General features: G+C 43.9%; 1 protein-coding gene across 2 annotated transcripts; it reads right to left on the reverse strand.

The window, feature by feature from the left end:
- Window positions 1–2,003: 2,003 nt before the first annotated feature.
- LOC114605336 (sodium-coupled monocarboxylate transporter 1-like) lies at window positions 2,004–24,038 on the reverse strand. 2 transcript variants are annotated; one of them, XM_077934872.1, is made up of 15 exons: window positions 23,241–24,038; window positions 21,270–21,335; window positions 17,302–17,353; window positions 15,769–15,836; window positions 13,658–13,812; window positions 12,867–13,007; window positions 11,906–11,993; window positions 10,652–10,740; window positions 9,310–9,419; window positions 6,919–6,986; window positions 6,372–6,458; window positions 5,409–5,593; window positions 4,641–4,744; window positions 2,783–2,868; window positions 2,004–2,224 (listed from the first exon to the last, which is right to left on the reverse strand). In XM_077934872.1, exons 1-15 carry the CDS (start codon window positions 23,709–23,711, stop codon window positions 2,120–2,122), a joined length of 1,875 nt encoding a protein of 624 aa, XP_077790998.1. In that variant the 5' UTR covers window positions 23,712–24,038; the 3' UTR covers window positions 2,004–2,119. The 2 variants fall into 2 exon arrangements, with proteins under 2 accessions (XP_077790998.1, XP_028602319.2); XM_028746486.2 differs by having other exon boundaries at window positions 11,906–12,035.
- Between the last annotated feature and the right edge of the window lie 311 nt (window positions 24,039–24,349).

Genomic DNA, 24,349 nt, shown 5'->3' on the forward strand with positions numbered 1-24,349 from the left:
GTTAAATCTCACAGGTGGGGCCTGTTGCTTTAACATCTCTGATCATGGTGAGGCCATTCGCAATTTGGCAGCAGGACTTGAAACAGTGGCCCATATTCCTACCCAAACCTGGGAGGGATGGGACATGTCATGGCTTGACTGGTTGCCAAAACTAGGATGGGTAAAAGGCCTGTTTTTGCTGCTGCTAGGCCCACTTTTCATTTTGCTAATTTTTTGCTTTTCTGTACCTTGCCTGCTGCAATGCTTGCATACAATGACACGCAATATGATTTCTCGCATGCTTCGCCCCCAGATTATAGCTCTGACCCGAGAATATCAGCCTGTGCCTTCCTGGGACGAGTCTTTTTAAGAAAAAGACTGTCCAAATTTGAGAGGTATGGAATGAAGGGGTACAGTTAGGGTTACCCCAGAAAGCCCTAAAAAACCTGTTTGTGAATCCCCCCCCCAGCCAGGCCTCGGCGTACGCATTTTAAAACTGCATATTCCTCTAAGACAAAAAGCATGAGCTAAGCAGTCCTCTCTGTAACAAAAACGCTGTAACAATCCTACAGCTGAGAAAAGTAAGTCTTTCGCTTCCCAGATCCAAGATAACCTTGTCCTGGTACATTGACTTGCAACAAACTTCCGGGAACAGAGTCAGAGAACGAAAAGCAACATTTCTATGTAAGAATCTGTGAAGGGGGAGAGGAAAAAGGGGTTTGCAAAAAAGGATAAAACCTGCTTGTAAAATGTTTTCGGTGCGGCCTGTCTTTTGTGAACTGAATCACACAGGTGCCTTCTGCCCCTCCGGATGGCAGAATAAAACGCTCTTTCTCTGGATTAACCCCTTGGTGTCGTTTGGCTCCTTTTGTCTCTGCTCGGGTGCAACAATTATTCCTACCCATGGATTAATAAGGCTACAATGTGGCCAGCGTGACAAAGCTGCATCTGGCGAGCCAGCGCAGCACACGGAACGCTGCTTACCTTCCCGCCAGTAAGCGGTCCCTATTTATCTACTTGCACCCGAGGGTGCTTTCGAACTGCTAGGTTGGCAGGCAGTATAGGCCGTATAGGGCTTTAAAGGTTAAAACCAGCACCTTAAACCTGATCCTGTACTCCACCGGGAGCCAGTGCAGCTGGTATAGTACCAGATGAATGTGATCTTGCATTGTGTCTGGAAATTGGTGTAGTAGTTGTGGGAACCAGTGTAGGTCCAAATTCTAAAATATGTGTTACGTCTTCATTTTTCTTCATTAATATCTATGCTAACAGATTAATATTTTAGTAAATGGTCCTATATAATTTTATGTAAAAATACTTCAAGGGCTGTTTTGTTTGAATCACTTCTAATGCTAGAGCAACAATAAACTTTCAGGGTTCTGACCCAACATTTATATGATATTGAAAAACAGGATCTATACCCTCTGGCTAATAGAACTTGTTCCCCCATAGTTATGCTACTTCACTTTATGCTATTTCTGTAAAGAATATACAAGCTCATAAGAGCATTCATACCTGCAGTATTCAAAATGTTTTACCGATAGCCATACTCCAGGGCAGTTTTGTTTGTTTGTCAGGGCATCAAGATAAAAGATTGGTAATGCCTTGTTTATCAGATCAAGTTTCATATATCACAGACCAGATGGCTATTTTTCTTCCTATTTTCCATGCACGTAAGAGATCAAGTGATTGCCTGTATTAGTTTAATTAGAGAAATTGTATCGTTTGTGTCCTGTTACTCTTATTCTGCGTTTCAACCTAAACAGGTCTTATGGCCATAATGAAGTGTTCATTGTAATCCCTTGGTATAAACAAAATGTAGAAGAGCTATCTTGTACACAGGATTTCCAACCAGTCAAACAGAACTATAATTAAAGTTCTTCAATGAGTGAGGCAGGTATCTATATACTGCACTTCAAATTTTGATTTATACTCAATTTTAATCAGATTGTTACTTTTTCATAGGCTCTCGTTTACCCAAAACTGAGTCAGTTTGCTTACACTTTGGTTAACAAACCAACTACTGCTTCAATACAGATTTATTGAAAAAACACACACCAAAATTTCCATTTTTAAATACAATGAATAAAATGAAACATTGCTGGACTTGGTACTCCACTGCGTTAATTGTTGTGCACCTCTATTTTCCCCCTTCCGTGTCATTCGTGGTACCTTCTACAGCACCTTCAGAAACCATTGTCTCCTCTGGATTAACCTTTGGATGAAGCTTTTCATACAGCTGTACCTGAAAATGTAATGGTCATAAATTTGCATGTATAAGAAAAATCCTTGTTTTCTCTTTATAACCATAGTCCAGTGCAGAGTCAACTGCACTTAAGACCACTAATTTCAATGGTCTTAAGTGTAAAATCTGAGACCAACGTGTATAACCTTGCTTGACTCCACTCCAGTAAATGATGTGTGTATGTTAAAATAAGGCTTCTTAGATTACACTCTAGATTAGTTCTTTCACATTCAAAAGCATTGTGTAGGCAAAAGCTACATACAGCTCTTGTGTGTGTACATTTGGCACCTGCCGTTAGATCCTATCTACTCATGCCATGAAGTAGAGCAAGGGAGTACATATTAAAGGGTGACGAGCAAACACGAATATATTTTGATGGAGCTGGTACTTCACATGAAGAATTTTATTGGCAGAGGCCAATATGTTTCATGCTTCTACTACATGCATGCTTCACAATATGTCTGAGATTAGGTTCTGAATACATACAGGATATCTAGACGGGTGGACACTATCTGCCTATGAAATACGTATGAGAAAGACTTACAAAAGGATACTTACCCACTTAGATTTCCAAAACACAAAGTTGCCTATAAAGTCGTCTTTGCCAAAGAGAAGTCTGCTTTCCACGGTTTGCTGCAATCCTCCTAGAAGATAGTTAGATTAACAACATGATCTCACACAAGGCAATTCAGTTCCGGCACAGATATGACCTACTCATGCTCACTCCCCTCTGGAGAGAAAGTCTCCTCTCAGAACCAAAAAACAAAGATGGAATTTAGAAATTGCTCTATAGCTACTCAGCAATCTTATGTCATGTGAGGCAAAGAGGATTATTTCCAAAGATATCTCCTTGCCATATGTCAGATATACTAAACTTGTTTCCAAGTAAAGGACCCCTGGATAGTCCAATCAAAGGAGGCTATGGGGCACAGCACTCATCTCGCTTTTCAGGCTGAGGAAGCCAGCGTTTGTCCACAGCTTTCCGGGTCCTGTGGCCAGCATGACTAAACCACTTCTGGCGCAATGGGACACTGTGACAGAAGCCAGAGCGCACAGGAACGCAATTTATCTGCTCACCACAGCGTACCTATTTATTTACTTGCACTAGTGTGCTTTTGAACTACTAGGTTTCCAGGACTAACATGCTAGAACAGTGTTGCTCAAAGAGTGAGCTGGAACCAACTAGTGGGCCTGGAACTACTTTCAGGTGGGCTTCAGCCTGCCCACTGAGTCCTTACTCCCTTGCCCTCCCTTGCCCCATCATTCTTTCTACTATGTCATACTAGTAACATGGACTCAGCTAACGCTTTAAGTGCAATATATAATATGACACAAAATGGCGATGGTGAGCTTTATGGGAAATTCATTGTTTGTTTTTCCTTTCTTCCTAGTTTTATTTTCCCCCATACCATATTTGTGTACCTCATGGAAGTTGCTCACCTCCGAGGCCTTAGAACCCAGCTTTGAAAATCTGCTTTTAACTTAGCAATTCTAAAGGAGTTTGAGATAGAAACAGAAGCAGTTCATCTGTTGACTTCTGAGGTGAACATTCAGGTGTGTCTTTTATGTTTCCTCAATTTCTTATTGAGAATTATTGGGGTTTGTCACTGTGCTGCATCTTGCGATGCTCCCTCACAACAAAGTATATCTTAAGAAATCTGCTTAGTCCTTTGTGCAGTGGTACTTCGGGTTAAGAACTTAATTCGTTCTCGAGGTCTGTTCTTAACGTGAAACTGTTCTTAACCTGAGGTACCAGGTTTAGCTAATGGGGCCTCCCACTGCCGCCGCGCCGCCAGAGCACGATCTCTGTTCTCATCCTGAAGCAAAGTTCTTAACCCAAGGTACTATTTATGAGTTAGCAGAGTCTGTAACCTGAAGCGTCAGTAACCCGAGGTACCACTGTATTGGAGCTAGAGGGAGGAGCTGCTCCCCCTTCCCCTGGGTAAAGAATGGTAAGAAACAACATTCCATTTTCTTGGACCAACATGCCTATTTTTTGGCCTGAATGATGTCAAAGCTCAAATGATGGCATTAGTAGAGGAAGGGTCATAGAAGCTTCCATAATGGTGAGGAGGTGGCGTTTGACATCAGATCTACCTCTCCAAGATGAGAGCTCTCTTTCCAGAAAGGGACATACAGTACACTCCCAGGAACTAAATCATCTATTCAAATATGATCTCCATTCCAATGGGTAACTTCTTAACAGTCCTGTTTTCAAAATAATCAAAATATTTTGACTACACTTGGGTCAGGATAAATTTTGAACACGTTATCATGGATGCAGCTCCCTGAATACTACTTTACATGCATGTTTTGCTTCATTAAAGATACATAGCAATACAAATTCAAATGAGCTTCAGACTGCGGATTTCTATGCTTTAATCAAAGCTTAATCAAAACTAGAAAAAAATATTACCTGTCATTGCACTTACGATGGCTCCCACAATGAATGTGATCAAAGTTCCTAATGTACTAAAGTACAGATAGGACAGCGAGTACCAATACTCCTGAAGAAAAGATCTGAAAAGGGGAAAAACATTTCCTTCCAAAATTATGCTGTACTGATATCCAAAAATTAGCTTAAGCATACTGCAATTTAAACTGACAAAGGCTGCAATCCTGTATACACTTACTGGAGAGTAAGCCCCACTGAACTCAGTAGGACTTATTTCTGCACAGACATATATAGGATTGAACAGTCAGCATGCAGTCTTAAAGAGATAGTACAGATTCTGGCACAATGCTTTATTTTTCTGTTCTATGGGTAACAAACACACCTTTGAGTGGAAGCAAAGGATATAAATTTAATAAATAATAACTAAAATAAATAAATAACCCAAACTTGACATCATCTAATGAAACTCATTAGCAAAAGCCTCCAGACAGACAAAAAAAGCCTCAAGTAAATTTGGTTAAACTCTAGTTATTTTGAAGATAATCTTAAAGCATTAATATGCCAGTGGACAAAGGGACATTATTCCAGCAAATAGGCCCTCATTGTTTAATTAGAATATAGTCCCACATTCAGTGTATCATTTCATTTCACATTTAATGCTTTTGCTTTCCCAAAGGAAGTCCTAAGACGCCAACAAGAGCTTGATAAAACACTCTGTGTAAAAAAAATAAATCAAATATGAAACATCATTCAACCATATTTAACATATAATTGAAGTCTTATGCATACCTTTGAGCAGGTGTAGTATGCACAGTAGTAGTTAATGGCGTGGTGAGAGTAACATTGTATTTCCGACAGCCTGCTGTTGAAAGGTGTAACGGCAATGTTTTGTCGCGAGAGGGTGGGTACTTGATAGCCCCAAATCCAACCCATAATGTAATAATAAATCCACACATGAGACCTGAAAATGCACCCTGAGAAGTAGAAAATTACACACAATGTAAACTCAACATGAACAATAGGGACAAATCCTTTCAAAAAGGGTTCTGACTCTAATGTTTAAAATCAAATACAGGATTCCTGGAGGCTAGTGTTTGGGCACCCGTTTTTTAAACTCATTCTGCTACAGTCACTTAGGATTTAAAGAATTTTGTTATTTCTTTGCCATGACTGTAACACATATGTAGCCAGACTATGTAAAGGTAGTTGAAATAAGACGTTAACTCTATTTCCTCTTTCGAATGCTTCATTTCATTCTTCATCTCAATATCTCCATCAGCATTTTGATCAGGGGGATGACAGCATTCATTTCACTTTTTTTTATTCTGGGGTGGTTAAGACATCACCTCAAACCATTATTCATGAAGTCAGGAATCTAGGCTTACAGACTTTCTCTTCTCTAGAGTACAACCGTTTCCTGTCTCCTATCCTCATTAATGCCAAACCATACCTTGCTGGATAAGACAAAATGGCAGGCAATGGTTTGTCTCAAAGTAGGGTAGGCAGCAAGGAATCATTACAAACCAGAAGACAAGAGGAGGAGAGTGAATGAGCACTGTGCTCCTGAATGCCTGTTGACAGAATGCAAAACCATAGCTTTGCATTATGTGTGAACAAATCATGTGTCTGTGTAAAGTTACTAAATAATGAAGGCACTATAAATACTCTGTGGACTGCTAAAATATCAAAGTATAAAATGAGCTCTCTTATACCATTGCATATTAACAAGCAGAAGACAAAAGAATTACTTACTGTAGGATTTGCAAAAGGTAAAAGCATGCCCAAAGAAAATATTCCCAAAAGAGGTCCACCAAGTATTCCAAAAATACTGAGCGCAGCCTGAAGGATGGAACAAAATCAAGGTGGTTAGTAAATACAGGGACTAGCAAAAACAAAAAGTAAATTAGCAAAAAGTATGTTCTGTTTTTCTTTCACCCTGCTTTGAAGTTCATTTGACTATGGAAGGGCTTTTTAGGAGAGGCCCTTCAAAAAGATACAGCTCCAAGAAACCTGCCATTTCAGGTGATGGCGAAGCTTGACACATCAGCAGCGACACTCACCCCCCCCCCTTCCTCACTGTTTTAAAACCAGCAGCTCTGCTGACAATTTTGGCAGTGCAGGTGCTTAGTTCAGGCCACTGCCCCTCTTCCTTCCTCTGAGAGTCAGAACGCAACCCCTTAGCCACTGAACTTGCCAGCAGAGCACTTAATGAGGAATATAGAATATATAATTAGATTCACAAAATCTAAACAAATTCTTCTAAAAACTAGAAGTCTAAGAATAACCGTTAAATGCTTACCTGTAACAAACCACCCATCTTGGATGCCACGCCAGCCATGGCAAGGCACACTGCACCAAAAAGCAGGTCTAAATGAATAAATTTATGCAAAGTTTATATGGTTTATTCATATGTGAAACAGACTGATAAGTTTAAGATTTATTTAAGACGTTCTGCCTTCTAATAAAAAAATCAAAGACACCGAGTATATTAGAGTTTGCCACTAGGAATTACCAAAACCAACAAAATTTTACTCCCTTGGAGGAAGTGAATATGATTTTTCTTTTTAAAAAAACACCAACAAAAAATGTTAGATACTGGTTTAATTATATGATTATCATGCATAAAAATGGAAACCCTATGTTATATCCTATGTTATAATGGATGATAATAATTTACTGTACATTGGGTATGGCTAACTTGCAGCCTAATTATGGCCCAGCATTTTGGCTGCTGTATTGGCAATTTTAGGTGGACTCCTTTTTCGGAGCATCAGGTGGCCCTGTGCAGCCCCATAGCTGCAGTGGAAATACAACAGGTAGCGATCATACATTTTCCACAGGCATCGCATGAAGCTGTAGGCAGCACAGGCACCAACAGAGAGTATAGGGCAAACAAGTAGATGGGCTGGGACAAAGCTCTACCACATTTCACAGCAGAAACAATGACATAATCTCTTGGGGGCTATCCTCTGCATGCCAAATAAATAAGCTTTTATCAGAGAGAAACCACTGTGTAACCTAAGCAGAGAAAGAGGTAGCTTACATTAGCATGTCAGCTGCCACTTCTATTTTGAAAAATTATAAAGTCCTTTTCCTTTGGTCAACTTTTGGAGCCCACAACCACCAGAATTCTTCATAAGGCTAAATGTTCTGCAAATCAGAGCACTAAATCTGGTACTAAAGCAATAATGTCTGCATCGGTTGAAATTGCATTTCTGCTGTGTAGTCTGAGAAGGGGTATGGCTATGGTGGTCTGACTGTGGGGGCTTGTCATGAAGAGTGTCTGCACTTCAGAATTGTAACACTGGGTAAAAAGGTAAAGGACCGCTGGATGGTTAAGTCCAGTCAAAGGTGACTATGGGATTGCGGTGCTCATCTCGCATTTTAGGCTGAGGAAGCTGGCGTTTGTCCACAGCTTTCCAGGTCATATGGCCAGCATGACTAAACTGCTTCTTGAGCAACGGAACACCGTGACAGAAACCAGAGTGCATGGAAATGCTGTTTACCTTCCCACTGCAGCTTTTGAACTGCTAGGTTGACAGGAGTTGGGACAGAGGAATGGGAGCTCACCCCGTTGCGGGGATTTGAACCGCCAACCTTCTGATCAGCAAGACCAAGTGGCTCAGTGGGTTACCACAATAGAGAGGTGGAGTCAAATGCTGGTGAAGAATAATGGAGCACAACAGCCAATGTAACTTCTCATTCTCAAGCCAACAGATCCTCTATTCATTGGGGCCAAGGCCACTTTTACAATACCCACTTCAACAGGCAAGCCCTGGAGGTTGGTCGTGGATCAATGCAACCCTTGACCCTTACTGTACATGTTTCATTGTATACAGTTTGCGACTGATGCAGGTCCATAATTCTAATCAGTTGCTTTTTGCACAGTATTTCTGTCTGGCTCCTTGAGACTTCCTGATGCAACTGTCATGATACTGTCTAAAGTAAATTATAGTGGAGAGCCAGAGTGGCTTAACAGTTAGAGATGCAAGAGGTTTAGGAGACCTAGGCCCAAAAGGCAAACTCACCACTATCTTAAATATAAAAAATATATGTAAAACAATCAGGGTGGGGAACTTGTAGCCCTCCAAATGTTGTGGGACTATAGCTCTCATCATCCCTAATTACTGGTCATGTTTTCTGGGACTGATGGGAGTTGGAGTTAAACAACATCTGAAGGGCCATAGGCCACTTATCTCTGCTCCAAACGATCACTGTGCAAAATTGTATGTAAACAAGACTACAAAGAGCAGATGGAAGACACAGACCCATTTCACTTGTCACATTGAACTATAGATTTACAAAACTATGGTTTAACATGCAGCATGCTGGCACACACTAAGTTCTTGCTCCACTCTGTTCCTCCACTGGTCCTGTCATGGTGTTGGTAAATAAGGCAAAGTCTGCCCTGACATGATGTCCAAACCAGAAACAAAGGGTGGCTTATTCCACATAGCTGTCCAGTGAGTTTCCTTTATTACACATTTGAAGTCATTTTTCCATTTGGATTTTAGTGTTTTATTCTATATACAAGGCATAATCCTATATAGCAACGAGACAGCTGCATTTACAAACAGTTTTATTATGTCTAAGCCTCACTCAGATTTTTAAATGTATCTTAACTTCTACAGTTAATGAGAAAAAATGGGATTTTTTATTTAAAAACATAAAATATCACATACAAACTTACTCATTCCTATGGAAATCCATGACATGCTTGTGTCAGACATCTTAAAATAAGGTCTAATGAGGTCTTCAATTGTTACAGCAGCTAATGCATTGATGCTGGATGACACTGTACTAAAGAATATAAAATTAAAATTTTCTGAGGTTTGCATTTGTGTTGTGGTTGCACAAATATTTTAAAACTGATACAATTTTGGGAGCAGGGGTGGGGAGGAACAAAACTTGAGCTACGACAGAAACATTGTCCCAATACAATTCACAAAGTGGTAATGGCTTTTCATCGTATTCTCAGTCTGTCATCTGTATTTATGGAAGCTTGATGAGAGCTTTTCCTGCCACTGAGCCCGATGAGTGCTAAAAGTGGTAAGACTTTCCTACATTAACCACTTGGTGAGCTGGTCATTTGCAGTAACAATCCATGACAAGGTACTTGTGCCAAGTCACAGAGCTAATATACCCCAAAGCATCACAGTGCCAGTGAGGCTGTGATGAGGCAACTAAGTCCGCTCACCCGTCTTGGTGCGGCGGCGTTGCGGGATGGCAGAGGCTCCACAAAGGAACTGGAACAGCGGTGCCCTTTCTGGTAGGCGATGGGAGCTTAAGTTCTTAACTATTAGGTTCTTAACCAGAGGTACCACTACACATATGATTGAGAGTCACACTGCATGTTATATCATGATACTATCCATTTTTGCCATCCAATGAAGCTGAATGTTGAACGATTCAGGACAGACAAAAGTGAAACTATGAAATTCACTACCACCTGATGGAGCGAAGGCCACCAGCTTGGATGACTTTAACAGGGGACCGGAATAACGGAGGATATGACTGTTTATGGCTACTGACCTCGACAGCTACACTCTACTTCCACCATTGGAGGAGGTGCTGGAAACCACAGGAGGGGTGAGTGCTGTTGCTCTCAGGTCCTGCCTGCATGTTTCCCATTAGATATGTGGCTGGCTACTTTAAGTCAGGGTGCTGGACTAGAGGGATCTTTGGCTCGTTTTGCATTAATGAACGTTTTGCTGTTTTAACTTTAAACAGCAACTGTGAGGAAGGTCAATCAGCTTTCCTCCGGTGCCAAATAGCAGATTTTAATCAGGCCTGCAGTACTGAGGGAACGGGTTAAACTCACTTGTTACGGTTCCACTTGAGCTCCCTTCACAACTGCTATTGAATTTTTTTTTCCAAATGCAATATCAAACTGTGTGTTCAGCATAATGCTTAGTTTGGCCAGAGAGACATTGTTTTATCATTTTAAAAATTGGCTGAAAGTCGCCAGTAACTTTCTAGAATCTAGACCTAGGGTTGCTTAAAAATGACCTGGATGTTCCACTGAAACTCACCTTAATGTCCCACTGTAGGTCCCAGCCACAAAAAGTCCTGGAACTCCTGGATAGTCACCCAAAATCTCCAACACAAAATACGGCATGAGCTGGAAAAAAAGAAATAGTAAACTTTTTTTATTTGAAGTTTAGAAACTCAATCATGGTTTGAAATAAAAATCTAACTTGAAATTATTTAGGTTTGTGCATGTCCTTGTAACACTGAACACACACACACACACACACACACACACACACACACACACACTCCATTGATTATTAAACATAACACACTAGGTTGGGAGAAGTACCCTTTGTTTGCTGAGAACGATTTGTTACTCCAGCTAAGTTCCATGTAAACCCTTTGAGAAAGGTGGTAGCTTCAGGGCAAAATGTACACTGGCTACCAAACACAGAGGACACCTTGGCATTTTGGGTGCTTCCTACCCAAACACTACTGTGGCTGAGATTCACAGGGTGTGGCACTATGTGCTTACATTCTGAGCATATTCTCTGCCATAACATGGAGGACTGACACACAGCTGGAGTGGCCCAGGCATTGAAGAAGCTTGGTGGGGCTGGCATACAGACCACTTGAAAGGCCTCCTAGTTTTCTCCGTGGGCTTAGAAGCCCATTTTAAAAGGGATGTGATCACTTGCAGCTGAAAGAAGTGAGGGAGGCAAGACCAGCGAGTGAATTCAAGCACTAAAGATAAAGAAGGGACCAGAGGAGTTGTGGAGAGCATGTAGAAAGCAAGGAAGAAGGGAAAACACAGGTGAACTGGGAGAAAAAGTACAAGGAGAAACAGGTATGAGTTCAAAGCAGAGTAATAAGAAGAAGCGAGAGACATATTTGAACTGGAGGAAGAGGCAGCAGAGGGAAAAGTTACAGGAAAAAATCTGATTACATATCCCTGCTTTGGACAAATAGGAGAGACCAGGTCCATGAGTAGATGCCTCGCAAGCCAAATAGGCAAGTAATTGTACTGAACCAACCTGGCTGCATAAACATATATTATTTCTTTCTACAGAAGATGCATATTTGAAATTCCTGCTCTGTTTGGGAATGAGAGGGTTCCTTGCTTCATGATTTTATTATATCTGTCTATTATTTCAAGTAAAGTGGCAGTTTTCCTTGTCCCTCACAATCATAACTTGCTAATTATGTTATCTTTCCAAAAGGCCTTCTTAAAACTTAGTTACATGGAAGATAAATATGAGTCTGATCTATTCTGTGTGTACCGGTAACTCTTTCGCTTGACAGTAATACTAAACCTGATCTGGTGCTGCCACAAAGCCTGAAGTCCATGGATCACAATCCTTGTATATGGAGTACATTGAGAGTCCACTGAATACTGCAGAACTAAGAGTTAGACAAAGTCCCATAAGATTTAAATAAAGAGAGCTGTAAGAAAATGTTAGAAAAGTAGGTTAAAGAAGCATTGTTCTTGCTGAAATTATATGAAAACAGAGGTTCACTGGGGTCCCTTCCAACTCTACGATACTATGAACACAGCTGCAAATACATCGTGCCTAAGGCACAAGGTAATCCCTACAAATTAATGCACACCACCAAATGTTTGGACAACTTTGCTGTATCCAGTAGGACTACCTTCGAAATTCTCTTCCTGATTTAGAAGGTATTTCATGGATTGGCAAGACTACAGTTTATTGCTAAACCAAACACTGATATCTAATTTCACTTTATCATTTTGCAAAGTAGAAACTTAAATAACTTTAAGAGGCTTTTAGCAAATATGCAACTTATACGCCTTAATAGACTCAGCAAAGCAGATTCAGCAAAATGGCAAAGTACTCAATAATCACTTTCCATAACCGGAAACCAGCTTCTGTTTGCAAATCAATAAGAGCTGATCAACAGTGGAACAGATTCCCACAAGAGGTGGTGGACTCTCCTTCCTTGGAGATTTTTAAGCAGAGGTTGGGTAACCATCTGTCATGAATGCTTTTGATAGGATTCCTGCATTGCAGGGGCTTGAACTAGATTGGCCCTTGGATCTCTTCCAACTCTAAGGTTCTATGATCACTTTTCTGGGTGAGGTCCATGCAAAAAAAAAAAAAAAAAGATATTGCATGGGAAATAAATCACATATCCAGCACCCGTAAGTTGAAACACAGATCAAACAATCCTCACAGGCAGGAGCACATGAGGAATCCGCTAGTGCACCTGAGAATATTTGGACTGAAAGAATGGATTTACAATATGTAGTCTTACAGTTTTGCATGAAGTCTTGATTTGCAAGCAAGGTACCGTTGAACCTGAGACTGATTTACTCCATATATGCCAAGCCAAGTGAAACTGCCGCCAATGGTAACTGTCCACACCGTATGCCTTTGCAGAGGACTTAGGTTAAAGCTAAGAGGAAAAAGGCATATAAAAGTAATGTGCAAGTTCTGACATGGAAAAAAAAAATGAAGAATTCAGTGGAGGAAAGGGGGAATGTTAGAACTTTGAATGAAATTCCTCTACTTGATAGCCTGTGCTCTACTGATTTCAGAGCTCTGACATCAATATAGCCAGAAGGGGGTGGGTTTGCTGTGGGAGGGCCATAGCCTCCCCAGTCCATTGACATGATTGCAAACAAGGAGAGATTTATGCCAACCCAGGAGCTGGCATAAATCAATTCCTTTTATTTTCCTGCCATTAGGAACAATGGGAAGGATACAGGTTTCCCCCCCCCCCAAAAAAAGTGGAAATAGGATAGAAGATTCCAAATATGCACCTCCATCCTCACTCCTGCTTTATCAGCAAGAGCAGGAGCACAAGGCAGGATGAATGGTCTTCAGTTCCCCCATCACCAATCCAATAGGACTGAAGTCTTAAGCAAGTATGCATTTCACATTTATAAGCTTTACCATTAATTTGCTGTTCTAATACCACTCAGAGATCAATATTTTATCAAGGGAGTTACTTTCTCTTGAGTTGTCCACCCACTGAAATGTAAATTCCCAAACTTTTCAAAACCTTTAAGAATATCCTGGGTAGCATACTAAGGAAACACTTACTCCCAGAGTCTTAGTCTTCCTCCATGACGAGCATCATCCATAATAGCAGTATATCCTCCTTTAATTACTATAGTTCGAAAAATCACGGCTAGAAACCCACTTATCATCAGTATAAACTGGAAAACATCCGTCCAAACCACTGCTTTTAGGCCACCCTATACAGGAAAAGCAGATGCAGTATATGTTTTAAAAAAGTCAGTTCTGTCTGTATAGATATATGCACATATATTTGCTCATAGATGTTCTATCATGCTGCATTATGTTACTGTTACAGTGGTACCTCTAGTTATGAACTTAATTCATTCCGGAGGTCCGTTCTTAACCTGAAACTGTTCTTAACTAGAGGCGTGCTTTCGCTAATGGGGCCTCTTGCCGCTGCTGCGCCGCCAGCACACAATTTCCATTCTCATCCTGGGGCAAAGTTCTCAACTCGAGGTAACTCTTCAAGGTTAGCGGCGTTTGTAACCTGGAGCGTTTGTAGCCTGAAGTGTTTGTAACTCAAGGTACCACTGTATTTATTGTTTGTAAGCCACTTTGGGATTCATTTGAATACAATCAATCAATATACAAGCATCTCGGGTGTCCTTGCTCAACAAATTTTAATTGTTCTCTTTTAAAGTTGTTAAGCTTAAGCATGTTTAAAGAGAGCCAGTGTAGTGTACTGGTTAAGAGCGGTAGTCTCGTAATCTGGGGAACCAGGTTCGCGTTTGCACGCCTCCACATGCAGCTGCTGGGTGACCTTGGGCCAGTCACACTTCTCTGAAGTCTCTCAGCCCCACTCACCTCACAGAGTGTTTGTTGTGGGGGAGGAAGGGAAAGGAGATTGTTGGCCGCTTTGAGACTCCTTTGGGTAGTGATAAAGTGGGATATCAAATCCAAACTCTTCTTAAATGTTTAAGTTTAAACATTTATTTGCCCTCAGAAAAGGAAGTTTTAAGAAGTGCTGAACTTTGCTTGTATTTCAGCTGAAAATCAAACAATCTCAGCCATTGGCTGAGATTCAATTTGAAAAGAATATGAAAAGAAACATATTCTAAATTATATGTAAGATTCCTTTCTGACAGCATAGAACTAATATAGGATGGGAGGGCAAGATAAATTTTCCATCTTAACTCTAAAGCACTGAAAAATGATCCTTTTTTTACCCAGTTACACAATGCGTTTCTTAACTTTTTAAACCAGATCCAGGAACTAGATTTCCTTCTCTTTCCTTCAGTTTAATCTAGGAAATGGAATATTTGTACACAGGATTCTTACAGACAGGTGTTTATTGTGGGGTCCTCGTGCATGGAAGTTTCCTAAAGCAACCACAGAACTTTGTTGGCATCAAAATGTCAGTCTGTATTCCTCCCCCATTTAATCCAGATTTACCCCTTCCATGGAAAATTTTTAAAGTTAAAAAACAACAACCCAACCCTGTCACCAACAACCCACTTGCAATATTAAGCATCCTTCTAGAAACATCCAGAGATTCACATATTAGACATCTATGTAACTGATGCCATGATATACCCACACTACATTGCTGTGACATGGAGCTAGAGATGTTGAACAGAAAATTCACAGCATCTCATCAAACAAAGCTTTTAAGCATTTTTTTCTGGAAAACATGAACTTTACAATATTATAAAACCAGTACTGTATGTGTTAGTAGCATAGCTTTGTAGATAAGCCCGGAATACTTACTAGCCTCCAACGTTATTTTACAAGCCTGCTAAGAAAATTTAGACTCAGGATGTGGTATAAAGTCACATGAAGCCACAACCTTGCTGAAAATTTGGACCTGGTCAGCACTTGGATAGGGGAGACCTCCTGGAAATCACTTGTATGCTCTTATCTCAGTGACCAGCACTGACGAGAAGGTAAAAAAATGTGTCTTCTAGCAAGAATAATAGTAGGGGGGGGGGGGGAATCACTGCAAGGAATTCATTGTACCCAAGGCCTCTAGGCAAGGTTGAATGCAAGGCTGATATAACATAAATACATAGATCATGAAAAGTAGAATCCTATACCAAATCTGAAAGTAAAAGTTGGGATCGATTTGTTGATTTATAAAACTTACAGGAACATCCAGGAACCACAATGTTTATTAAAGTGAACTGTTCACATACCAGAGTGCAATAGAAAGTGCAGACTATTCCTGTTGAAATAACAGACCCCCACAACTGAAATCCTGTAACTGAAAGGGAGGGAAAATACATAAATATTCTTTGAAACATTTCTAGGGATATGTGGTAAAACATTATTTATTTATTTATGCATGCATGCATGCAAAGAAGACAAAACAATAAGTGCACATACAAATCTTCATGACATTTATGAATTTAAAGTTTGCTATAAACAAGAAATGTAAATACTACTTGGATGGTGAGTAGCAAGCATACTTGAACTGTGGAAGGACATACCTGCCATACCTTAAGATCATCATTAGGAGGCCCTTCTCCAGGTTTCCCCTAAATAGGTGATGCAGGTGACCATAAGGGAAAAGTCCTACTAGGTGATGACATTCAGTCTAGTGCTTGTAGTTGGCCAGGCCAGGTATTGCGTCGAGGGTCCTAATAGCTCAGAAGGATCTCTTACTGGCAGCTGTGATGCTTTTTCTGCTCTCCTCACTAGGACCTCAAGCAGCACTTTAGCAAAGGGAGAGCGGCTGTGCCACTTTTTAGTAGGAGTCAAATTTGACTCTCACTTGCAGTGTCTTCCTGCCACTATGCCCTGCTCCATCTCCTGTCTTTCCTTGGAGGGAAAAGGTGTGACTGCATTGGGGGGGTCTCCTCAAATCTGACCCTGGTGAGATTATAGAATGCCCTTATCAGTGAGACTCTCCTTAATTCTTCTCCCTTCTCTCACATTACAAAAAGACTAAAAGCTGCAATCTTGTACACACTGACCTGGAAATAAATCCCATTGAATAGTGGGACCCAGAGCCAGGAAACCCACGGGACCTCACAGAGCCTCCAACCCCAACCCTACTAATCCAGGGAGACATCTCACCAGGCCTGCCTCCAAGGAAGACCCTTGGAGTTGGTCTCCAGCAGCAGAGGTACCAGAGAGGGTCTCACACTCAAAAGCATCTGTGCCAGGGAGTTCAGGCTGAGGTAGCAAAGGCTGGGAGTTAAGGTCTGCTACTTGCTGAAACAACATATGCCTTTCAGCTCATTACTCCTGCAACCTGAGTTCTGGCTGATCTGTTAGTGGATGACCTCTGCCTCACAGCTGTGCTTTTGGATTATGTTTGACTCAGGACTCTACCTTTGTGCTTGACCCCTGCTTCACTTTGACTTTGCTTAATGCTATTGTGCTTTGGGCCTGAGTCTGCAATGTGACCTGTTGTGTAGTCTTGTTCTAGACAACCTCAGGGCCTGAGACCTAACCCAGCTGGAGTAGGATAACGCCTCTGCAAATGATTAAAAGAATTTCATGAACAGCCAAATTATAAGAGTTATTATTTCAACTACCACATATATTTGAAACATTACAAGGTGTATTGATTTCATTGTCTTATTATTCACAAGCTACAGGGTAAGCAAAATTTGACTCAAGCTTTTCACAAAGGTACTGGAGATTTCACACAAGTGAACCACCTAAGTCAACATTAGTTTTTTGTCCTTTGCTAATGGTTTTAAACGATGTGTTCACATTACCTTGACTCAAAGCCAGGGATGGAGAATATATAACAATTCCAGTGTATAATATCTGAGGAGATGAAATAAACACACATGTTAGATGTTCTTTCTCAGAATTATTTGTTCTACAGCAGGGATGCCCTCCCTGCAAGGAGCAAGCACAAAAGCATCAAGTTCTGTTCAACAGCTCCCACAGTGCTTAGGCAAAGAGGGGAGTGGAGTTGAAGAACATAACCAATCATAGAACACAAACAACAACATATACATACCATACATACTGTCAGAGACTGCCTCCAGGTCCCAGCTCACAGAAGACCAACGCTAGCCAGTAGAACTATACAAAAGTCTTTATTGAAGTTTAGTTTCCATTTTCAAGCCCTAGCGTGCGTCTCTACGTCTAGACCCTAGACCAGCGAAGCCTCGTCTGAGTCTCCGCCCCCTGTACACCAGCTTAAGACTCTAGCCTTACTCCACCTTCTTCGTTTCTCCTTCCGCCTCTGGGTCCTACTACCCCCCGGGGTGCCTTCCTTCCTGGACGCCTCGGAGGCGGACCCCTCGGACTCCTCCCCCTCTCTTCGGCGGGCTTTGGGACCTGGCTCCTTCTCCGGGCTGCTCATTGCGCCACCCTCTTGTACATTTGAACTTGGCGCGCGCTGCCTCTGACCTTCCTTTTGACCGTTTCCTCGCTCTCTGATGCAGGCGTGGCTAACCCTGACTCATGTCCTTCCGCTGACGGAAAGCTGCCTGCTGCCGATGCCTGGGGCTCCTCCCCCCTACTGCTCTCCGGTGGGGAAGCTGGTCCCGATTTCCAGCTGCTGCTCTCTGAGTCCCCTCTGGCCCCTCCTTCCTGAGGTGTTCCCTCTGGCAACCCCCTAGCTCTGACCACGGGAGCCCCTTTCTGTGAATCCTCTGATTCGCTGGAGAGACTTAGAGACCTCGGACGGCTATCATCGCTGACCTCTCCCTCGGATTCCTCTCCCTCGGTCTCTAATTCCTCCCTTTCCTGTCCCTCTGCTCCTGAACCCCTGACATCCATCCCCCCCTCGAAGCCCCCCCTTCCCCCCTTCCGGTGTGGGTACTGGGTGCTCCGTCGTAGCGGGGGTGCGTGCAGGATACAGTTCGTCCCCCATGTACTCGTCGACGTCGCTCTCCTCTGCTTCCATCTCTCTGCCTCCTTGCTCGAACCCCACGTCTTCCCCCAACACGTCCATGTCCGTCTCGCCCCCGTTCCCCTCTGCGGGTGATTCCTGCCAAGGACCCCTCAGCCACTCCCTGCGCCACTGCTCCTCTGGTCGATCGTCCCACCAATAAGAGCGGTCTGAGGCAGACCCCGGTGGCGAACCCTCCGGGGAGCTTGTGACTGGGGCCTGTTCCTCGTCCGAGGCGAACCCCTGGAAGGTGCTGGCTGAAAGAGTGGGTGTGAAGAGCCAGTCGTCGAAATACTCGGCTGGCATGGGCCTGTGTGGGAAGAGGGCATGAAACTCCTCTTTGAGCAGAGGCTCCTCCAAGGCATAGTCCGGTACCCAGCTGTTAGCACTGGCCGGGGTACCCTCTCTGGCTAGGAGATATTCTACTCCCTCTTCCCCCCATCTCGAGTCTAAAATCTCTGTGACCTCGTTGATGTGCCCCCTTCTTGGCGACCCCCCCTTTCTGGGCCCTTCTCTGAGCGGGTCTGGTGCTGTGTCTGGCTCCTGAAATCTATGAGGTGCTTTGTAGGGCGTGAGCACCGATCTATGGAACACCGGATGCATTCTGGAACCCTCCGGAAGAGCCAACCGGAAGGCCACTGGATTGACCTGTGCCTGGACTTGGTAAGGTCCTAGCTGCTTATGTCCTAGCTTCTTCTTCGCTAACGATCTGGTCGGCACTGCTTGCGCTGCTAACCAGACCCAGTCTCCCACCTGTATGTCTTCCCCAACTCTTCTGTGTCTGTCGGCCTGCACTTTGTATGCGTGCTTTGCTAGTTCTAACTGCCTCCTAAGCTGTTCGTGAACTTCCTGCAACTCCGACGCTAAGGCTTCCGCTGCCTGTGGCTCCCCCTCCCCCACTCTCTCTAAACCCGGGAAGGTTCTGGGATGCCTCCCGTTGTTGGCGAAGAACGGCGTCACCCCCGTCGACACGTGCTTCGTATTGTTGTAAGCGAACTCGGCGAGTGGCAGGTAGTCCACCCATGTCGTGGGCTGCTGATTGGCGTAGCATCTCAGGTACTGCTGCATGATGGCGTTGACCCTCTCCGCTTGTCCGTTGGTCTGTGGGTGTCTCGCCGACGCTAAATTGACTTTGACGTTCAGAATGCCCATCAGCTTCTGCCAGAAGTTCGAGATGAACTGTCGCCCCCGGTCGGAGAGAATAGACCGTGGCAGACCGTGGACTTTGAACACGTGGTCTATGAACAGTTTGGCGGTCTGCTCTGCCGTGGCTACCTTCGCACACGGAATGAAGTGTGCCATTTTGGTAAACATGTCCACCACCACTAGCACTGCTGTCTTTCCCCTCGAACTGGGCAGATCCGTGACGAAGTCCAGGGCCACCCTCTCCCACGGTTCAGACGGTGTCTGCAGCGGTTCCAGCAGTCCCGCCGGCGGTTTGTGAACTGACTTGGCCCTTTGGCAGGTGTCACATCTCGAGACGTAATCCGCTACTTCCCCCCGCATCTTGGGCCACCAAAAGTCTCTGGCTACTAGTTCGACAGTCTTTTCTTTGCCAAAGTGCCCGGCGGTGGGAGCGTCGTGTAGCTGCTGCAGTACCCTTGCGCGGAGGTCGTCTCCCGGCACGTAGAGTGCTCCCTTGTGGAGGAGCAACCCATCGCGTATCTGGAACTCGTCGGCCTTCGCTGTGCCCCTGTGCACCTCCTCCATCTTGGCCTGTGCGAAGGGGTCTTCCCGCAGCGCGCGACGTACGGCGTCCAGGTCCACGGTTGCCGACGTGCATGCCCACGCTTCCGGTGCGAAAATGTGCTTGGCCGCCGACGGTGCCGCCTCCTCAAGGTATTGCGGCTTTCTGGACAATGCATCCGCCATCACGTTGTTGTCGCCTGGAATGTACTCTATCTTGAAGTCGAAGTCCGCGAAGAACTCTGCCCATCTAATGTGTCTCTGGTTGAGGAACCTAGCCGTGCGCCAGTACTCCAGATTCTTGTGGTCCGTGTGGACCTGCACTGTGTGTCTGGCTCCGATAAGGAAGTGCCGCCATGCCTTGAACGCTGCATGGATGGCTAGCAACTCCCTGTCCCAGATGGTATAATTCTGCTCCGACTTGCTGAGCTTCCTCGAGTAGAAGGCGCACGGCCTCCAGTCCCCCTGCTGGTCTTGTTGCAACAGGACAGCTCCCACGGCTCTGTCTGAGGCGTCTGTCTCCACCCTCATGGGTCTGCTGGGATTCACATGCAGCAGCTGCACTTCGGACGCGAAGAGACGCTTGAGTTTCTGAAAGGACTGCTCCGCTTGCTCCGTCCAGAGGAATTTCTTCTTCTTGGAGCTGAGCGTGTCGGTGATGGCCGCTGTCTGCATGGCAAATCCCTTGATGAACTTGCGGTAAAAGTTGGCAAAGCCGACAAACCGCTGGACTTCCTTCCGATTGCGTGGGCTTTTCCAGTCTAAAACTGCGCGAACCTTGGCGCTGTCCATGGCGAGCCCCTTGTCCGACAACTTGTAGCCCAGGAAATACAGGAGACAGTGGTGGCCACTAAATTTCAAAGACTTTTAAAGACAGCTAGACAAATTCATGGAGAATCAGGCTATCACCTGCCAATATCCACGATGGCTGTGTTCTACCTCCACTCTCAGAGGCAGTATGTCTCTGAATACCAGCTGCTGTGAAGAGCCGGTAGGCAGAGTGCTATTAAACTGAGGTCCTGCTTGCAGACTTCCCATAGGCATCTGACTGGTCACTGTGAGAAAAGGACTAGATGCCCCATTTGCCTTATCCAGCAGGATCCCCTTATGTTCTTAGTATGGATAATCAATAAAAAATTCTGCTTTACTTACCGTTAAAATCATAAACATCACTGTTCCAAGCAGACGCATTTTTTTATTGTATCGAAGCTCCAAGTACTGCGAAAGAGACAAATTGCTTTTAGATACAAAACATACAAAGTCATATGAATCTAGCTAATATGTAGAAATAGGACTGGCACGATTTCTTTTTGAGGGGGGAGGCTTAAGACTGCAGTTCTATGCACAGCTGCTCGGGAGTGAGATCTCAGTGAACTCCCTGAAATTTACTTCTGAGTAAATATCTATATGAACAGACTTCATCAGTGACATTCTATGCAAAGTTACTGAGAGAGCTTCTCTATAGCTAAACACAGCTCCTGGGAATGGAGGCACTACAGATCAGGGAAAGGGAATGAGAGGAGAGGGTTAAACACCCTCCGTGATCTGCAATAAGTTGCTATTGTATTTAGAGCCGCACCAGTTCTTTCCCCTCCTTGAGCAAAATGCACTCCTGCTGCCCATCAGCCAATTGGCAGTTGGAAGCACATCTTGCTCTAGTGAAGGAACACCAGGAGCTTAATCCTGATATCTCCACCCTTATTTTAAGCTCTTTGATGCCCCACCCTTATGCACCCACCATGCCTGATGCAATATATGACTTAGATGTAGGGGGGTGGACATGGCTTCCCCAAATGAGGCCTGGAGGGCCAAATTTGTGACTTACAGCGTAAATTAATAACACAGTTATATTCAGTAAAAGAATAAAAGCTTTACTGAGTTAAAATAAACTTGTTTGCAAATAACAGCATAGCAAACAGAAGATTAAACTAGCTTCAGAGCATACACAGAGTTTCCATTGAGCACAGGCTTCACAGAGCACAGGCTCCACCACACAGACACAGACTCTCTAGGCTCCACACTGAGTCTGCCTGCAAGCAAATACAGTGGTACCTCAGGTTACATACGCTTCAGGTTACAGACTCCGCTAACCCAGAAATATTACCTCGGGTTAAGAACTTTGCTTCAGGACGAGAACAGAAATCGTGCTCCGGCAGCACAGTGGCAGCAGGAGGCCCCATTAGCTAAAGTGGTGCTTCAGATTATGAACAGTTTCAGGTTAAGAACGGACCTCCGGAACGAATTAAGTACTTAACCCGAAGTACCACTGTACAATATTTATACAGAGAATGAGTCATCCTCAAGATGAGTCACAGGAGCCAACTGACGCTTCTCAGGTAAGATTCACCGTCTGTTGTGTGGGCAGGGTGGTCCCTCCCCTTACCTGGCCGATCACCTGGCAACACCTCCTCAGGCAGGATTGGGTGATTGGCTGAGGTAGGCAGAGGCCTCCAGGTAGCCAGCCTGGGGAGGGTGAAGCCAGCCCGAACTACCGGGAGCCGCACTGAGATCCGGGGGGCTGCATGCAACCATGCAAAAGGCATTTAATGTGGGGAGCAGTCATTCTGCAGCTTTTCATCATTTCACAACATTTCTAGACTCCTTTACTGCTTCTGCTCTCAAATACCTTTGTCACATGACAGTTTGATTTAAAGGATGGAGGTTCCCTGCTCCTGTTCTAGTTAAGTGAGTTTCAAAGATGACCCTGGAGTGGCTTCATGGCTAGAGAAAATGACTGCTTTTTATATAAGAAAGTGGTGCCAGAAAAACAACAGATGGAACAGAGGAAAAGAAAGAAATAGCATTTCCATACTATCAACTTCAAGGGTTTTACGCATGTTCCCCATGCTCAGTTCATCATCAGCGGCTCTGCTTTGAAGCTGTGGCTCCTAGTAGGCAGGAACAGGAACAGAGCTCTCTCTGTGAAATACTGTACCTTGTCCGTTGAGATTTGCCAGATCCAATTCTGAATTGTTTTCGTTGACTAGTAACTTGCTGGATAGTCCCCTGATTTATTTTTAAAGGCCTTAGGGGTATATTTACTATGGGTATCGTATGTTGTTAGGCTAACCTGGAGGGTTTTATTCATACAGTCCTGGGAGGAGATGCTAAAAGTCTGCTTACCTCATAGGTGCTGATGATATGCAGCCGGTAGTAGACAGGTAGGAACACTTCGGCAGACATCAGCACCATAATGGTATAGGCGAAAACGAAGAGACTAAAAGCGACCCCAAAGCGATAGATCTCAGCTGGGGTCCCCAGCACCGTCACCGCTGACATAAAGCTGGCTGTGAGGGACAATGCAACTGGCCAACAAGTTAGACTGCGGCCAGCCATCAGATAGTCATTCTGAGATTTGTATACTCCCTTGGCGGCAAAGAAAATGCCGATTATTGCAGAGAAGACCAACATGGCTATAAAGACGACATAATCATAGAAACCAAAGCGTTCAGCTATTACTTCGGGGTCAAGAAGCGGTGGGGGGGAAGGCGTCGCCATCATGGGGCTCAAATGGGAGGCAGCAGATAGGCAGAGTGGGTTGGAGAAATCAGCATCTGCGCTGTGGATCTCGTTACCGTGGTAACAACGGTGCATTGGGTTCCTTAAAGCCACAAACCTCTTCTAAGCCCAACGGCTGACTGTAATGCCATCCTGTTTGCCATGCACTAACTTAATGCTTTCCAACAGGGCCTACCTCAGAGTAGCCCCCCAGCACAACCCTAAATCAAACTCAAAATCTAAGCCTAACACTATGGGAAAGGTGGCACTTGTTTGGAGCTCCCTGCTCATCAATAACAACAAACAAACCCACCAGAACTTGAATGGAGATGGAATTACTGCAACCCGGATATTTATGGGGAACTTTAGTATATATTTTAAAAAAAACAAAAAACAAAACAGACAAGGCCCCCAAATTGGACAGGGGGGAGGAGATTAAGAGAAAGGGGGAAGCTTAAGAAAGTGGGTCACTAGCTAGAGTGATAAAGTAAGCGGAAATGATCAAGCTTCTGGAGAGAGTAAAAGGGACCACACAATTCAAACAGGTAAAAATAAACTTCCTAGAGAGAGACAGGGAAGGAGGCTGCAGGCAAAATGGCTGCCAGTGGTGAAAAGCCATGGGCCAGCAATCTTTGATAAGGAAAAGAGGGGAAACGTAGGGCTAACAATACAGGAAGAAGGTTCTTTAAACACTGTAGAAGCTTTACTAGAAAGTGAATTGTTAGAAATAGGCC

Source organism: Podarcis muralis, chromosome 10, assembly GCF_964188315.1.
Source record: "Podarcis muralis chromosome 10, rPodMur119.hap1.1, whole genome shotgun sequence".
Taxonomy (NCBI): domain Eukaryota; kingdom Metazoa; phylum Chordata; class Lepidosauria; order Squamata; family Lacertidae; genus Podarcis; species Podarcis muralis.

Bases quoted from the DNA above. Each gene is read 5' to 3' on its own strand.
- LOC114605336 (XM_028746486.2), bottom strand. From the start codon at position 23,711: ATGCACCGTTGTTACCACGGTAACGAGATCCACAGCGCAGATGCTGAT. The intron at 21,336-23,240 runs GTAAGCAGACTT...TCTCTTTCGCAG, and splicing joins ATATCATCAGCACCTATGAG to TACTTGGAGCTTCGATACAA. The intron at 9,420-10,651 runs GTGAGTTTCAGT...TATATTCTTTAG, and splicing joins ACCTACAGTGGGACATTAAG to TACAGTGTCATCCAGCATCA.